General features: G+C 39.6%; 1 protein-coding gene across 2 annotated transcripts in view; it reads left to right on the top strand.

The window, feature by feature from the left end:
• The window catches only part of asic2 (acid-sensing (proton-gated) ion channel 2), an 88,387-nt gene extending 70,779 nt beyond the window's left edge, over positions 1 to 17,608 (top strand). Inside the window, exons 4-11 of one of the 2 annotated variants that reach the window (XM_017030891.2) lie at positions 2,388 to 2,515; positions 7,815 to 7,965; positions 8,158 to 8,214; positions 11,476 to 11,629; positions 12,260 to 12,351; positions 12,696 to 12,775; positions 13,397 to 13,465; positions 14,956 to 15,057. In XM_017030891.2, the coding sequence (XP_016886380.1) occupies positions 2,388 to 2,515; positions 7,815 to 7,965; positions 8,158 to 8,214; positions 11,476 to 11,629; positions 12,260 to 12,351; positions 12,696 to 12,775; positions 13,397 to 13,465; positions 14,956 to 15,057 (833 nt within the window). Of the gene's footprint in view, positions 1 to 2,387; positions 2,516 to 7,814; positions 7,966 to 8,157; positions 8,215 to 11,475; positions 11,630 to 12,259; positions 12,352 to 12,695; positions 12,776 to 13,396; positions 13,466 to 14,955 lie in introns of both variants that reach the window. The other variant, XM_008337489.3, reaches the window with a different exon arrangement.
• The last annotated feature ends 752 nt before the right edge of the window (positions 17,609 to 18,360 follow it).

Consider the following 18,360-nt stretch of genomic DNA (forward strand, 5'->3'; position numbering starts at 1 on the left):
AAATTGTCTGGCACACAAACCCGCGGCATCCAAATTCAATCTTTGTCCCTTGTTCTCCGAGTCAATCTAAGTTAATAGAGATTGACGGTGCTGGTGATGAAATAAATGCTGTTGTAAGTACACATCTGTGTCGCTTCATGTGACTCTGCTCCAGCCTCATCCACATCCAGCAAACGTGCTTATCCCTGATTCTCTTCATCATCTTCTGATAAGATAAGAGCCGAACCGACTCCGCTACAAACACCGACAGTCCATCCTGTTTTTGCCTGCTCTCCGACTCTCTCTTAAACCTTCACGCAGGCTGATGTTTCATCAATCGTTCAGACAGAAGGGTGCAGCATGCAAACGCTTAACNNNCCTCATCTTTATTCTCGGCAGGAAAACGGTCCGAAATGGTCAACGTGTTGAGTCTTGTTCGGTGCAAGTTAATGTCTGGCTACAGAATATTGTGGCCCTAATTTCTAATTTAATTTTTTTTTTTTTTTTTTGTGATTTCCTGCTTTGTATTATGCGCAAATGCAGCCAATCAAAATGTGTTTGGAACATTTGTCAAACCAGCTTCAGTAACATTATTGCCCCTCATCTTCCCAAAGAGACTGTCAAATTCCTCCGAACAAGGTGGAAACTTTGTACCTCTTACATGAATTCCTTGTCTTTGTTGACAACACTCAATCCAGACCTAGAGCTTTAGGAAGACCTCATGGCTACTGCCCTCTGAATGAACTTCTTCAGAATTACTTTATGTTTCAGTTAATTTTGATAAAGTTGCCTAGCTGTACTTGAAACTACAAACTGGAGCAGACTGTTTTCACCTCAACAGTGACCCCACTTCTTATCTTTTTACAGTTTAATTCAGGTTATATATACAGTATATGTGGATGATATTTTTCTTTATATTTGGATTTGTTTGCCGTGCAGTTTTTAGCTTAAAACATATATTCGTAAACCACACAAACATCTGGAAAAGATCAACGGGGGAGGTGGGGTTTTTTTGGGTTTTTTTCATAAAATGTTCCGTAAAATGCAACCAAACCATGTTTATTCTGTTATTAGTATTATTCCGCCAGCCATGCAATTATGTAAATTTAATTCAATATTAAGGCTTGTGAAAGCTCTGTTTTTTTACATGTAATATTCATGTGGTGGGTTATGACCTGTGCATAATGTTGCATATACTGTAGGTCTGTGACGAGTCAGTTTGATTAATGCAGCACACACAAGTTTATCTGCAGCAGTGCAGTCAGAAATGTATAAATGTGATAGAGTTGATGGATTGCACGAGAGGAATTTGTTTGCAGTGGGTGACAGAATTTTATCAGACTATTTACCCTGACGGTAGTTTTTTGTTTTGTTTTTTTAACACTGTCTTACAGGCTGCAGAGCGGAGGCCGAACCAGACGGCTTCTTCTTCTCTGTCTTAATTGTTGACTTTAATGGAGGAATATGTCAGTGAGCACATTATGGCTTTTTGATGTGCTTTTAATCAGTTTTGGTCAATGGCGGCCAGTTATCTAAGATCAGTTTGGTCAATGGCTCTTAATGAAGCATCTATTCAACAATTACTGTTGAAATGAGCACTATACCTGTGCTTTCCTTTTACCTTCCACAGCAACACATTTTAGTTTTCTATTTTATTTCATGTAAAATCAGTCATTAAACCAGTAAAGAAAAGACCTCAAACTACTTCATATACGTTTTCTTCAGTGCAGTTGTAGAGTAACCCACTGGTATAAAAAACAAAAATAAGAAGAATTTCTGATCTCTTTGGCTGAATCTGAGTGTTTCCAATCTGTCGTCCCATCAGTCACCGACGACATTTGATTGATAAGCAAATCAACAGAAAGTGACAGCTGCGCTTACCTTCCTGCATGTTCATTTACTTTTTTTTTTTTTTTTTTAGTTTTGCCTTGTTGGAACTTTTTTTAAATTTACTGGTTGCTAAGCAGCTGTGGGTTTTTGTCAGGTCATCATGCACTGAGACCGTGACTGGTGTGAGCAGAACTGGGACCTGGAGAAAAAAACATGATGCATTTAACATGTGTGCCTGTTAATGTGTCCGTCCAAATGTTCATGAACATTGATCTATGTAACTCCAGTCAACCTTCCCTATGTGCCATTGACATCAACACAAATAGGACAATATACTGTATATCTGAATGAACAACTAAATACTAAACACATCACTTAAATCAGTGGCTTTTGGGCAATGGTGCAAAAGCTCCATCAGTAAACGGCAGTTTCAAACAGGAAATTCAATTTTTTCCCAAGTGTTTTTCTGTCTTTCTGTTCTCTGAGCTGTATGTCTGAGACAGTCGAAAAGCCAAAGGCCCTTTTTTATTGACTGAATAAATCAGTTTATTGGGCCTCTCCATCTGTCTTCTTTTCAGAGGATACAGCCTTTGAAGCTGGTGTGCGAGTGCAAATCCACAGCCAGGCGGAGCCGCCGTTTGTTCACGAACTGGGATTCGGAGTTGCCCCCGGCTTCCAGACTTTCGTTGCCACACAGGAGCAGAGGGTAGGTGTGCCTGATGTAGCGCTGATACCCAGTTAATGGCTTTTTTCTTTAATCTTTTCTCCTCCCTGTGCTGTTTTTCCTCTTTAATCCATGTGTTTGCTTTTCTCACACCAACGTTAAAAGAAACAGTGATAAATACTTCACTTTCCCTCGTGTGATGGGATTTCTGCCTTCACCTGTGTGACTGCTGTGTAGAATGGTGCAGCTGCATGTGCGTCGCCCTCTGGCCCCTCAGCCGGCCTCTGCGGTTTTCTCTGAGATTGTTGCCCCCCCCCCCTCTGTCATTGGCTGTGACCTTGCTGTTGGAGAGATGATTAACTCCAGCTTAACCTCACTCAATCATTATGAAGCGTTTTTTTTTCTCCGTCACTGAAGGCCAACATTCAAGGCTGCAGATCTGACAGATATTTAATGCTAATTTTATTTTTCTTTCCTTTTCTTTGCTCTGCCACATCGTCTTTCATTTCAAGGAGTTGCTCCTCATGTTTTCCTCTTTCATCCTTTTATACTGCCATGGTAAATAGTTTGAAGTGTTCTTTAATACCTTTTAATTATTGTTAATTAATTCATTTTTTGAGGTTCTATCAGCCAGGAGCTCTTGGATGTTAAACCCCCAACCCCACTCCTCCATATAGCACATAAGAACTTGGTGTTAAAAACATCCCGCATAACTCTGAGGAGACTCAGAAATCAGAAAAACTTTGTTCATCTCCAGGGGGAAAATGTCAAGTGTCATATTTAAAATGAAGACAACGAGATTCTTACTTTCATGGTGCTTTCATTCGTGGTACTTTTTCAGCAATGAAAACTTTGAAAAATCATCAGTACTCTTCAGTAGAATTCTTGATGATAGTCAAAGACAGTTAATACTTTGATCAGGTCTGTGGTCCATTGTAAGCATTCACACAGATAGAAAAACTCTTCAGTACTTCAACATATTTCATACATCCAGGTTAGTATTTTTCTTTTCAGGCAGATTCTTTGGATTTCTGGCTAATAGCAACATTTAGCTGTAGCGTTCTATTGATACACAAAGAGAGAATCTACGATTAAGCTCTTCTCAGATTTCCCCGTGCTTCATCACTCAATACATGCAGACAGGTGTCCCCAATTCATAATTATTCTAAACACTCATATTTGAACTTTCACCTGGCAAGTTAAAACAAAGTCTTTGCATGCATGAAAGCGACTGTCCTGTCCTGGTTACAACTTATGAATTCCTCAGCTTTCTCAGTTATAAAGAAAACCCACAATGTCCTCTGGGGACACAGAAGAAGTAAGACCAACTGATGGACGTGTAATTCTAGTAAAAGCCATTTTTAAGAAATATCAGTGGTATTTGTTTTGCTCAGCCTCAGAATGTCAGTCTGATAGGGATGTTTCTTATTAACCTGCAACTGCTGATTTTTGGCCTCGGGGAGCTGAAAACACAGCACTGTCTTTTCCATGGAACAACTGAGGAAACACTTCTTAAAGACAAAGTCCAACATCTTCACAACACTGAGGTCATGAGTCAGACTGAGCCTCTACTGCCAATACGTCATTTTACTCTCACTACATGAATGGTAGCCATGCTCTGCCGCAGCGCATAAAGCACCAATAAAACTTGTATCTGCAAATGTCACATCAGTCAATTTCAACAACCACAAACTCCTAACTGCCAGCTCTGATACTCCCGTGTCCTTGGATTCACTCTCCGTGCAGTAAATGTGAAAGCACCGAGAGGACACGAACCCTGCTGGTCGATCAGACGGCCAAAGTACAACTGTCAATGCTGACATTCACAGCAGATTTAGTCTCCAATCAGCCTTGGCTAATGCCTAATGGAGAGTCATGAAATGTGAGGTGGATCTGGAGCAGCTGCATAAAGATCATGCAGATGCAGAATGAGATTGGTCAACTCTAGGGAAAAAAACCCCACCAATTTATTGAGCTATAATCTCCCTACTCTAACTGGGGTGTCACATACGGCCCAAATTCGATGTCAACTGGGCCTGACCAGTATAATCAAAACATAATTACCTATTAATGACAATAAGTCCATGGTTTCCCCCTTTGTTTTCCTGCAAATAAGTACAAGAACATAAGGAAAATATTCATATTTAACGAAATATAATTCCAAAACATCACCAACATGAAGGGTTTGTGTATTTTTTCCACTTTCAGAATTCATCAAATGGGCTGATAGAACTCCCTAGTACACCAGTTCTGGTCCACGGGCTGTATGTTTGACACCCCTGCTCTAAGTTGACTTTTGGTAATCTCTCCACAGACAATATTTCTGTCTGAAATAAAACTTTTTGTCATCAGTTACCTAATGTCAATAAGATGGTAGAAATTGGAAAATCAGGAAATAATGGAAAAAAATATGTTTTAAATTTAAGATAAGAAATTACAGTTTGTTTGTTTTTTCTCTATCTCGTCAAAAACAGGTTTAAAAATTGGTTTGTGCTCATACAAGTGCAGAGGCAGAAAAGTCTTCAGCCCATGTAATTGATGACAAAATGAGAAAAACAAGCACTGGATCTAATGGGGGAAAAAACAAAAACAAATGTCAACACCCTTTCACTTCAGATTACTCTTCTTCTCTGGGTAACCTGCTCTTCAGCTGAACTCTCACCACAGTACATGACAACTCTCTGTGGTGCTGCAACCCAGAGAGTCACGTCAGCAGTAAAGCAGGAAGGTTGTGAGTGGATCTATTCAGAGATACTTTGCTTCCTGGATAATGAGCCTCCAGGGTTCCGTCTGCACTCATCTGTCAGCCCAGTTCTGTGACTGGCAGGATGAAGACATACCTGCCTGCTGTGAAAACCCAGTGTGTTTCTGCCGCTCCACACAGCTGGAAAGATGGCAAGTTCAGGTGTGGTGTAGTACTGTGAAACAACACCATCAGAAATAGAAAAAAAAACCCATCCTACTGTGGCCTGATTTCATCTCTGAGGATTGGTTATTGTGAAAAGTATGAAGGGACAATTTACAGTCTTCATTTCCAGAGAAGTGAGTTCATTTTCTAAAATCTCAGAGAAATTCTTACTGACTGAGTTTTTTGGGAGAAAATGGATAAAAGACATAAAGGTAAAACAAAATGGAAATGATTGGTTTGTTTGTCAAAAGTGGTCATTCAGAAAGTGTTTTCTGCCTGGCATGTTTGTTCTTCCTAGTTAGCTCGAGATTCTTGGAAAGTAAAGTAAAATCTTTATTCTCTAAAACACCCAAGAGACTTGGGATATCAAAATAATTTCAATGGTCATTTAAGATGCATAAGGACAATTAAATGGCACAAAACATTTAGTGCTTTTTTTTGTCTTTCAGACCAAATATTTAGAGGCAAATCGTGTGTCTAGAGCAGGGGTGTTAAACTCAAATTCACAGTGGGCCAAATGTAATATTTATTGAAAAATGTATGGCAATTGTGCATGTTTTCCCTTCTCTCAAGATACAGTATGTAACGTAGAAGTTTTTTTATTTGGAAACAAAGTTTAGTTTTACGTAAACATTGAATCTGGATCAACCAAATCTTAGTAAAACCAACTTAAATTTGAAATAAGACACACCTCAGTAGTATTTGTTTCTTATTATGTCTATATATAGTGGGTATATACTAGCGGGCCAACTGTTGTACAGATTTTATATGATCTTGTGGGCCAAATGTAAACACACAGCGGGCCAGATTTGGGCCCCGCCCCTGAGTTTGACATGTGTGGTCGAGAGGTGAGTTGTGAATCAAGCCTCACAGATCACCTAAAACGTCCAGGTAATGATATAATCTAGGATAAAGATACCGTACTAAACCATGTCGTTGTAAAAATATACTCATCACTTATATTAGTGCGAGTCCTTTAAAGCAGCTTAATTAAGTCCACTGCCTATAGCACAGAGCTAATGAGCCCTCACTGCAAAGACAAGCAGTTTTAAATTTAAACCTTTCCGACACTGAGATTGCCTTTCTGTTGGCTTTTGATTTAAGTTAAAGGGACAAGGTGTACCTATGCCCTGAAAAAGTAATTTCTTTCAGGGAGGGAAAGTCCTCATTATACCATTATTTCCTTTTGTCAGTGGGACACTGTGCCAGAAAGAAAAAAAAAAGAGTGAGTAAGAGAGCTCAGCTGGGCAGTTTTTACCTTGTTTTCTCAGGTGCTTTAATATAAAGTTTAGATATGATTTATATTCTGTGAAACATCTGTATTACAAAGACAAGACTTTGTGCAATGATAAAAGTTTCAATTCTAAAAATGTAGCTGCAGACCAACATGGAAATGGAACATTGATGAAACAGCATGTCTACCAGGCTCAGACCTTGGCTCTTATTAGAGAGACAATGAACGGGTTAAAAGGTCGGATCACGGTAAAACACGACTTTTAAATAGTCCCAGATTATCAGACAGAGAAATAATCAAATCTGTCCTCACCCACTGTTGACTTTAATTAGACATCAAGTGTGCATTAGCCCGAGTTGTGGAGGAGATTTTAAAGGTTATTGCTAAAAAGCACCTTTCTCCAGTCTATTATAAAATTGATAGCGTCTAAATGTCCATCCATTCACTTGCTGCTGGCATCGGGTGTTGAATTACCACAGGAGACGTTAGAGCCAGACCTCAAAAAATGGACAAAAGCCTCCCGGGGCTGCGTTGTTCAGGACATTAGAATTCTGCGGTGATCTAAACTGACGTTCTGAAGGGAGGGCAAATTGATCTGCAGAGCCACTGCATCAAAGTTCTGTCAGTACTCACAAGTAAACTGTGTCCAAATCTCACCTGAAAAGATGGTTTGTGTTGCATCATTTAAATAAAAAGATGAAGGGAAAAAACAGCCTTGTTCTAGGGGCTTTGTGATAGCATGGTAGCAGAGGATCACACAGACCGTGTTGAGGAGCAGATGGGTCTTCACGCTGCTCGGCCCGGTGTCCCCAGTCCCTCATCTGCCATCCTGGTCTTCTGAGCTGCAGGAGCCAGATCAGACCATTTGGAGATTTGGTGCGACCATCAGTACATGCTATGGGATTTTTCTGACAGGCTCTGGCTTTGTGCTGAATGTTTTTTTTCCCGCACCACCTGGTTTGTTGTGTGGCTCCTCTGTGCCTGGTTTTGGCTCGGTTTCATTGACGAGTGAGCATGTTTTACAAAGCTGCTTTCACGCTGCTTCCAAATTCGGGGCTTAATGCAGCGATTTTTATCTGTGTATGCGGACTTCCAAAAGTCATTATAAAAAAAAAAGAACTGGATCCAGTTTAAAGGATTTAGAGGGTCGTTTTTACAGCTGCATTTTTTTTTCGTTCGTCCATTCTTTTCACCTGCAGCTGACCTATCTGCCTCCACCATGGGGAGAGTGTGAATCAAAGCCTCTGCAGTCTGGGTTTTTTGAGGTCTACAGCGTAACCGCCTGCAGAATCGATTGTGAAACACACTACATTGTGGAGAACTGCAACTGCAGGATGGTTCACATGCCTGGTAAGAAATTCTCTGGTTTTAATGATGTTGATGTTGAGATGTTTAAGTCCTTAAAGCACATGTCCAACCTGAGGATCGATGTGGCTTGCCAAGTAATTTTGTGTGGCCCAGAGGAGCTTAAAAAGCATAATTAAAAAAGAATATAGGGCAAAATATTCTTTAATTCATTCTTCTATTTCAATTCATTTCCAGGTGAGGCTCCATACTGCACACCTGAACAGTACAAAGACTGTGCTGAGCCTGCTCTGGGTGAGTCCAAGAATATATAGAAATATATATATATATATATGTATGTATGTATATATATATACATATACATAATATATTTTATAATATAATTAGTTGACAGATGGTGCTTTGGTGGCAATTAAAACCTTGGATACTTCAAAGATTTGTATAAAATTTGATTCCATTAAGTTGGTGTTTTAAAGTACTCCCTCTGTAGAACTTCCTGCCAAAACTGCTTCATTGATTGCCCTTCAAACCACTTTTTTTTTAATTCTCAGTGCCATTGCAGTAAAAAATAATATATAAAAAAGTACATTCTGCAATGGCAGCAGTTCTTTAAGAAGGAATAAGCAGTTCTGGTATTTGACAAGTATTCGGTGTATTCCACCAGATTCAACAGGTTTCCCGTTCCCAGGCTGATGCATGAAATACTTTAGTCACATTTTCGGACCGCAGCCGATGTGGTTTATTTTGTGGACATAATATGTGGAGGAAAATATAGTTGGCCAGTTTAAGTTGCATATAAACGAGAAGCATCGTTATGTGCAGCACAGATCAGCGCTGAGTACAGAGAAATCCATCAGCTCCGTAAGGATCTGAGTTATCCTGTGCAGCTGTGAAGTTTTGAGATGTGTAGGTGTCAGACTTCAGAGAGAGGTGTATGCACTTATAGAGATTTAGATTTTGTTTTTTAGCTAGTTTTAAGCATCACAAATATATTTATACATAGTAACAGAACAATTCAGAAAGGAGTAAAGTATCAGCTGAATTCTTTTCTTCAACTTGAGGAAAGTTTAAGCTCAATACTGTTAGTAACGCTTCAGGGTATTGACATCAGATCAGCTGTCATCCATGCTAATTCTAATGTAATCTACATTTTAGAAAAAAAAACAATACTTGAGGGCGGAACAAACATAAATAATATGTTGATTTGAACCCCACTGAGTGATGGCCGACCTTTTCAAAGAACAAATGTCGACCAGTGGGAGTAACAGCAACATCAGTAAAACATTGTTTCTGCTCTGTGCTGCCCTCTGCTCTTCCACACAGTGGAAAATTACTTCTTGGAAAAATGGGAAAAAAAACTCAGAGCAACAAAACTTTTGTTTAGCATTAATGTCGCAGACTTCCACTCCATAAAAGCACAGAAATAGAAACAGTCGTAATACATATTGACACAGGCCAATGTCTGTAATTAAGCAAATGACTTTTTCATGATTAAAAAAAGAAATTGGAAATCAGGAATTCAAGAAAACAAGAAGGAAAAGAATAGAAAGAAAAAGATGATTTTAAATGTAAACCACGGTTGAAAACACCTGGAGAGATGCAAACAAAAAGGCCAAAAATAAAATATAACTAGTTCCATTGTTATAAAGCTTATTGATCAATTATGCAAATAAGGGAGATTGATTAAATCAATCTGCCAATAATGTTGGCAAAACTCTGTTTTTGCTCAGTGACTTCAGTCCCAGCACAGGCACGCAAACAGCTTGGAATAAATTCTTCGTGTTCATCTAGTGCCAATTTCTCCTAGCAGAGAGATTTCCACGGAGCGAAGGTTTTCGTCTCCTATTGTATTGTGTGTGTTTTTTTAATAACCCCTGAATGTCCAGCATCTATTCAGTTTAATATAATTGTACAATTATGTCCATTTTGTGTCAAGATGCACAATACTAGATTTCCTTTCCTCATAACAATAAAGTCATCGGGCAGGAAAAGGTTGTTTTTGATGGAACCAGGAGAAAACGCTCATCTGTAATCAGTTCATTTTCTCTGAGATCTAAATGTATGTAATGGGGGGGGGGAGACTCAGGGATGTGGACAAAGGTGAGAGAAATCAATCATTTCACCGCTAACGCAGCCATGCTCTACTGTATCCAATAATGTCTCATTTGAATAAAAATAGAACTCTGAGAACTCGTATTGAATTTCTTCCTGCAATTACGTGGGCGTGTGGCCCTGCTGGCTATTAGTGCACCGTGGGAGAAGCAGCGTCGTGCTCTGTGATCTGACGGTTTACTGCTCAGTTTCCTCATGCAGAAATAAGGCTGACATTAAATTCTATTTTGGTTTGTGGTAGAAAAAAAATGTTCCACTTGTACAGGCAGTAAAATTTTTTTTTAATTAACGGATTTCTTTAGCTTATGTTGAATCCTGTTCTCTTTTTTTTTTTTTCTTTTTTTACTAATTTTAACTGTAGGAGTTTGCACATTGGGCCAAGATTTGTTCATCTTGAGGAATATGACCTCCGTCAGAGAACTTTTGGAGAATGCAGTGTTTGAAATATTTGTGCACTTAAATATTACATTCAGAGACAATAACCTGGGTTATATTGACTCCAGGGCTTGTCCACTGAGGTATAGGCTCGTATACTGTCATATACATATACATATACTGTCACTGGAGCATGTTCCCAATGTGTCAATGTAGCCATGTGCACTGTCCAGTGTATTTTTCTTTTTAGGGCTGTCAGACAGTGAGATAAATTAAATTATACAAAGGAAATCTGTGGATTAATCATGATTAATCGTGATCATAATTAGTCATGATTAATCATATAGAAATAGCTATTATAAAAATAAAAAAATATTTCCGTAGTTTTTTATATATTTAAGTATATTGCTGGAACAGTAATACACTCCTCAAGAATATTATTCAGTCCCACATTCTCTCGCAATGTATTTGAATCGTGTCAGTCAGACTGTCAGCCGTGTACTTACTGTCCTGGACTCGGTGAGGTAGGGCTGGTACAAAGCAGACGACTGACTCGAAGTTGAAGCCTCAACTAAGAAATGTATCTTTACTTTTTTTAACGACAATATTTTCAGTCATTAACATATTTTTGTCACCTGGTATATCATGGGCGAGCTTACGCCATTGGCCTGTACCAGTAGTGTTGAAGGTATTATTAGCTCTGGTGTCTCTGTTGGCAGCAACTGTCATCTATCCTGATGGGCACAGAGGGGATCTAAGCTGTGCTTTGGCACCCTCTGGTGGAGTACTTCCAACTTAAAATGCCTTTATCATTATTATTATTATTATTTTAACTAATTTCTAAGGTTCTATTGTTTTTTTTGTCATTACATAATGTAGCGGTTAGCACGCTTGCCTCGGAAGCAGAGAGCAGAGAGTCCTGAGTAGTACGGAAGATTTATTTTAATGTACTTCAAGTACTACTACTTTACTTTTAAAGTTGGGTACAATTCTACTTTTGTAAAATGTATCTTCCTCCTACTTTTATCTCCCTTCTCTCCTCCCCTCTCCATCGTCCACTCCTTGAAGCCAAACTGTCAGCCACGGAGAGCAGTAACTGCATGTGCAGGACCCCGTGCAACATGACCCGCTACAATAAGGAGTTGTCCATGGTCAAAATCCCCAGCAAGACCTCGGCCCGCTACCTGCAGAAGAAGTTCAACAAGACAGAGAAGTACATCTCGTACGTGCAGGAGCTCAGCTCTCTTTCTCCTGCTTGTCATTTGGTTTGCACAGCAAATGACTTTTCATTTGTTGCATATACTCAACGTGAGGCCAGAAATGTTTTTAAACAATACTAACATTTACAACATGTTAACTGTAAGAATAAAGTGCTTTATTTTAGCAAATCATAGATGAATCCTGACTCATAGAAATGCAGGATGATAGAAAAGAAATGAATTGGAGACGAAATGATGAGACCTGGGTGAGCGAGGCCCAGTGACTGCAGCAGCTGATCCATATTCATTTTCTCTATGTGTGCCAAGGTGCGCGTGCAGCCGCATGAACGTTCTTAGTTTTAGCTGCCCACGATATAAAGTCTCTAATCTACCTGATGAGCAGGAGGAACAGGCATCAAATGAATGGAATTATGGAAAAATATGCAATCATGGCTGTGCCAGTAACAAGATACAGTACTGATTAGAGCCTCAATTAGCCCTAATGTCCGTGTACTTGTGTGTGAACATGCTGCTAGCTTTTTCAATTTTGTTAAAAAAGAATTAGATTTCACTAAGCCTGCTGCTCGTCGGACCACTGCCCAGTGTGCGACTAACAAGGATAACAAAAAGATCATTTTTGTCTTCTTTTGCAGAGACAACATCCTTGTGTTGGACGTGTTCTTCGAGGCACTGAACTACGAGACCATTGAGCAGAAGAAAGCCTATGAGGTGGCAGGCCTGCTGGGTAGGCATTTTAGTCATTTTATCAACAGTGATAATAATAATAATAATCAATAAAACAAACCACAAGAAAACAACATCAAAAACACCAGTCCTGAAATATATGAATATGACGCCACTATGAGTGAGGGCATGTTATATTATATTGGTAATGATATTTTGAGGAGAGAAGATCTCCTTTAACTTTAGCTTCGTTGGATCATGTTGTTTGTAATGACACTAAACATAGACAAATAACAACAGAACTGTATGTTAAATTGAACACAAGTTTATCCAATGTCAACATGAGGCTCAGGGATGTCACTGTTCATCTCCTCTTTGTACGGTTGTCATCACATCCCTCTGTAGGTGACATTGGTGGACAGATGGGTCTCTTCATCGGAGCCAGCATCCTCACCATCCTAGAGCTGTTTGACTATGCTTACGAGGTCAGTCTCTACTGGCAGTAAAACCAGCTCATTATTCCCCTTACAACATTCCTCTACAGGTGCTCTCTTGTCTTTTTTTTTTTTTTTTCATTATGGTAGTAAAATTTAACACCACTCGGTTTTGTTTTTCTTTTTTTCTTTTTTTTCAGGTAAGAGTTAGCGCAATGGCCATGAAATCTGACAAGAGAAACAATGGCGCCGACATTATTAGCAGATAGCGTTAGATCTACTGTACCTCAGAGCTGACTGAAAGGAAGAAAGGCCTGATGTTGCCTTTCTAGCACTTTTGGTCTTCTGTGTACCCTTCCTGCTGCTTGGCCTGCGTCGGGGTGAAGTAGATAATAACCTCAGGCAGGGTTTTAACAAAATACACAGTTAAATCACTTTTTGCATCTTAATGGCTGACGTTAAGGTAATGAGCATAAGAAACCCTTCTGCCACTCACTTAAGCTGCTCTGACGCAAATTCGAAAACTGCCTCCATGCAGACATTTGTTGCCATATTTACCACCTAATTACCTTTTGTTTTCAAATCAAATGTTCCTTGCATATATAATAATTACAGGGAGAGTCTTGGCTTTAACACAGTGAATTAAGTGTGATTAAATTCAATAACCCTTAGGTGGTGAAGGACAGGATACTGGAGTTACTGAGCCGAGAGGAGGAGGAAGAGAGTCATGGAGAAGATGTTGTAAGTACATTTTAACCTTTTACTCTTTGGTCCACTTCGCAGGCTGTTATCTTAAAACAGACTCCATCATTAGGGTAATTTACTGTTAACCCTTTACTGACCTCTCCACACGAGCATACTGGTCAAGAACCAAAGCAAATCAATGGTCAGCCATGGCTTAAAGAAAAGAACACGGGTTGTGAAAGTAGGCTTCAACACAGCCACTAATTATTTTGCCCCAAATGGAGTTCCTTTTTTAACAACTTCACTTTGCATAAACACTGAGTCTCCACTCAAGGTATTTGCTGTCTCTCAACTGTAATAGAAAAGTATCAGTGTGCACAGCTGGATGGAGAATGCAGGTCTGTTGGAGCTGCTGTTAGATGAATCAGTCACTGAGGCTAAAGGATAAATGAAGCTGATGCTTGTTAGCTAATGCAGACACAGGCACTTTGTTCTGCTGCCACTGACACAATGCTTCATGTCAGCCTAGTACAAAGGCTCCTGCAGTGACTTGTTGTATTGTTTCTTGGAGATTAATGACTACAGACCCTCATCAGTCTGAACTCAGCTGAAACAGGTGACCAAAAAGAAATCACATTTGTTATGTCAGAGCGTCTGGTTTTAAACAAACCTTATTTGCCTTAATGAAAACTCCTGAATAGCAGCTCCATAAACATGAGTCTGAGGAATAATAGAACATTTGTCTTCGTCTCTTGAACCTAACTGTGAGTGAAACTTCGTCCCTCAAAAAAGGAATCGTTTGCAAGTCTTTAAAGAATAAGCGAAATTTGTAATGTCACCAGACCGTGTTACATACATATGAAGTTACATATTGTTATTATTATTATTATTATATCCTATGTATGTATGTATTGTGTCTGATATATATGCATGCACAGAACATATATGGTATATATATATACATGTAGTGAATGGAACCAGTTTCAGGACGTTAACCATTACGTACTTTCTTAGAATAATCTCCACCGATGCAGAATCAGCGATTTGACCCTTTAACTTTAACTGTTGTCCAAGTTTATATTTAAACGTTGGTAATGATTTTGTAATAAAGCCACAGCCTCAGTGGTGACAGGCTGCCTGGTGTGGATTGACAGGTTGCAGACAAGAGAATCATATTGGAACAAATTTTCAGCATGCCTTTAATTAGACATGGTTTTGCAACCTGATGTTGGCGAGCCAACATCAGGTTCCCATCCCATGACGTCTCATTACGACTCAGTAAGAGACTCTGAGCTGAGCCCATTGAATATCGTTGCCAGGCGGATTATCAGGTTGGAAATCTTGTAGTGTAACCAGGCTTAAGAAGAACAAATGATGATTTATAGTGTCATTAATTGTTTATCTCTAAAGACTTCATTGCTGTTCTTTTCTGCAGACCAGCCACCTGTGTTGTTTATAGGCCAGAACAGTAGGTAATAGGCAGAGTAATCAATCTACGGGGACTTGGATGTAGAAAGTACTAAAACTGTTTGAATCTTCCTTCCCAGAGTTCCTGTGACCCAGTGGCCAACCACTCAGAGTCCATCAGCCACACTGTGACAGTTCCACTGCAGACGACGCTGGGAACTCTGGAGGAAATCGCATGCTGAGTCTGTCTCCCTTCCCCTCAGAGCCACAGGCGTCCAGAGGTGGCCATCCACTAGGTGGCACTACATCCTCTGTTGGGACCTCGAGCATGAAACAACTTAGCGGCTGGGGGGAAGAGATGAGGGCAAGAGCGGGGGTGGGTCTGAGAACAGCACTGTAGTCTGTCACACCTCCATGTGTGAGGTGCTAATGGGTATTAAGGAGCTGTCGGCTGGAGTTTTCAGCCCGCTCTATCTCCCAGTACTGGAGGAGTGCAAGTGTGGCTTCCACTGTGCCAGACCTGCACTCGGTCTGAGTCTCAACAGACACGGCACAGATCCTTGGCGGAGGAACTTTCCATGAGGGACTCATCCTCGTGCAGCATATCGATGTAACAAACACATTCGTATGTCGCTCACTGCCAAATGAAGTGTAAATTATTGGTTTTGAACTGTCCAAAACTGCATGCATCAATATCTCTGCTCTCTTGCTGCTGGTGCATACGTCGGACTGCTGTTTGCTTTGTTGTGGGATATTGACATCAACCTTTAAATGTACAGATTCAACATAAGGGTTGTTTTAAACCATGGTCAGGTTTGACCAGTCGATTTCAAAAAATCAACCGATTTGTCAGATCTTACATGATTTTTTTTTAGGGTAAAAGTAAGGGTCAGGAGTGAGGAGGAAGGTCATCTAATTTTTTTAATGACAATCCAAACCTAATTTAAATTTAAAGATGGTACCGTCTGCATTTTGTATGTATGTAATTTTCAGTTTCAAGCACATTTGCTGTACGTCACGAGATTTAAACAAACTATTTTAGTAGGGCGTCCTGCACTTCATCATCAACATCTGCGTCTTCACAGCAGTACCAGGATATTTTAGTACTAACAACCATTTTCAAGAAACAACAGTGTTTTTAGGTGACCGTTTTTGTCAAAATGCAGATTGAATGAGCCGTCAAGAACCTCGAATGTCACCAATGTTTTAGAATTGAAGTTTTCATTTTGTTCAAGTGGATTATTTTCAACCCTCAAGTACAACAACGGGTTTTTTACTTTCAACATTTCCTAAAGTTGCAACAAAAAAACAATTCAGTCTGAGCTAAGCTGAGATTTTCACCCTCCTTAGTCCTGTCCTCCCCATCAGTCCTAGCTGTGCAGCCGAGATTCTCTGGGGACCATAAACAGTCCTGATACCTCTATTTAATCCTGGCACTAGATCCTTCAGTGGAAACCCACAGTTGCAGGCGGTACAATTGAAGCTGCACTCGTGGCAGCTCTGTGTGGATTGGTCCCTAATTCTCCTGATTTATCCAATGAGACCTAAGTGAACCATGCTGGTATGATGAATATTTTTTTGTTATTAATTGTTTGTATTTATACTGTGAAATCATCTGCTTACAATCATCAATGAAAAGTACTTTTTTTCTCAAGAAATTTTCTGGTGTTTTTACACCGAGGTTGTTAAATCTGAAAAGGTTACACCTTGGATCTGACCTCCAGTCTGAACCCAAACATCTTCACCTGGTCCACCTCATATAATTTATCACTGTCTCTGCAGCGACAGTTTTTTATTTTTTATTTTTTTCAGAAATCTCAGTCAGAGCAAGAGGGTTATTGGGCCCAAAAAGGCCCCCCAGGCCAGAAGTTCGAGACCCCTGCCTTACCAACCCTGTAGTAAAACTACAAAATTTGTCCAATTCTGTTATCCATGGGTTTTTAATAACTAGGTGTTAAGACTTGGAGTCGACCACTTGTCATTTCACACTCAGACTGAAGTTAATGCTGGTTGAACTTGGCAGAATATCAAACTGGAGGACAGACGGGAGGATGTGTACTTATTACTGCAGTAAATTGATATTACTAGATTATCGTAAAACTGAGAATGTCAGCCTGCTCTTCAAATGAGTCATCATAATTCTTACCAGACACAGGCTTGAAGATTTTAGCCGTCATGATAATAAAGCACCAACTCCGCATCTGTGCAGATGCTGGACGCCAAGTTAGGGTTGGAATAAGAAAAAGTGGATTTTCTTTTATTTCAAAGCCTAAGAAGCATCTAGGACGAGAGGTGAAATCTTTTCAACCAAACTGAGAGTTCAGTTTCCACTGACTTAACAGTCAGTGATGCACTATTTGGAAAGTTCAGCCAGAGTGTTTGTTTTTTTATGTGTGAAGATACTGGCTCTGCTTTGTAACATTGTAAATATCTAGTCTGTTTTGTTGTTTTCAGAAAAGCGGCTACCATGAAGATGTGCCTGGAATCTAATTTTTAAAAAAAAAGAAAAAGGTTGGTGAACATAAGCTTCTGATCCTGAAGTGACTTTATAACTGTCACATATTGTCTGAGTTTTTCTCAGTCTGCAGCACTCGGTATTTGAAAATGTTCTCTCTAGCAGGCAGCAGCAGTTTAAAGGGGACTGGATGTAAGGCTAAAAAGGAAGGACACACTCTGTCAGGCCTCTTTTGCACTCCAGGTCTACCTGAACCTTTACTCTCCTCAGAAACAACACTGACTTATATATGCTGTATGGCTGTACACCAAAAGCTTGTGTGAGACCAGTTGGAGGAGTTTTCTGTTTCTGCTCCACGATCCTTCGAGCATGGTCTCTGTCATCATGGTAATGTACATCACTGGTAGGAATGAATACAAGTGTTTTGTGGGACTGTTTAGAATATGGTTTCCCATCTGTGGCTCAACTTGCTGTCTCTGTGTATTTTCTCATGTTTTTATGGCTTCAGGAAAAAAAGATGGCGTGACATGAAAACCTGTCTAATTTCTCTTAGTGGCAGCTGCTCTAGTTCTTTCTTTTGTCTTTGGCTTCTATTGTCAGTTCTTACGGACAGCTTTTTTTTTTCATCATTGTGTGACGCTACATTCATGATGTGTTTTTAATGTGAAACAATTAAATATAAAAAAAGAATGTTTTGCAGTGGTGGCATCCTCATCCATCCTTTAAACAGAAAACATACAAACCCTAACAACCAGGATGGTTGGCTGTGTAGAGCTGGGTATTAGTTGGTTCTAGGTTGCACAGAATTGTTTTGTTTTGTTTTTTTAATATATACGTTAGTGTGCATGGTATTTTATTTTGGGGACAATCACTTCCGACAGCTTCATCTTTTGACTCAGTCACTGCTCTTTTCATGCACCAGTTAGCTCACAAATTACCTTAAGCACAAATGAGTAAAACAAAAATGTCTCTGAAGAGTTTCTTTGAAAATTGATTTAGGTCCTAATGATTTGAAAGCAGAAGACTACATTTGAATTAAAAATAAGGTTACATTTAAATTGAACAAATGAGTGGAAAAAGTAAGAAAAAA

The sequence above is a fragment of the Cynoglossus semilaevis genome, unplaced genomic scaffold (genome assembly GCF_000523025.1).
Source record: "Cynoglossus semilaevis isolate Cse_v1.0 unplaced genomic scaffold, Cse_v1.0 scaffold621, whole genome shotgun sequence".
Lineage (NCBI taxonomy): Eukaryota > Metazoa > Chordata > Actinopteri > Pleuronectiformes > Cynoglossidae > Cynoglossus > Cynoglossus semilaevis.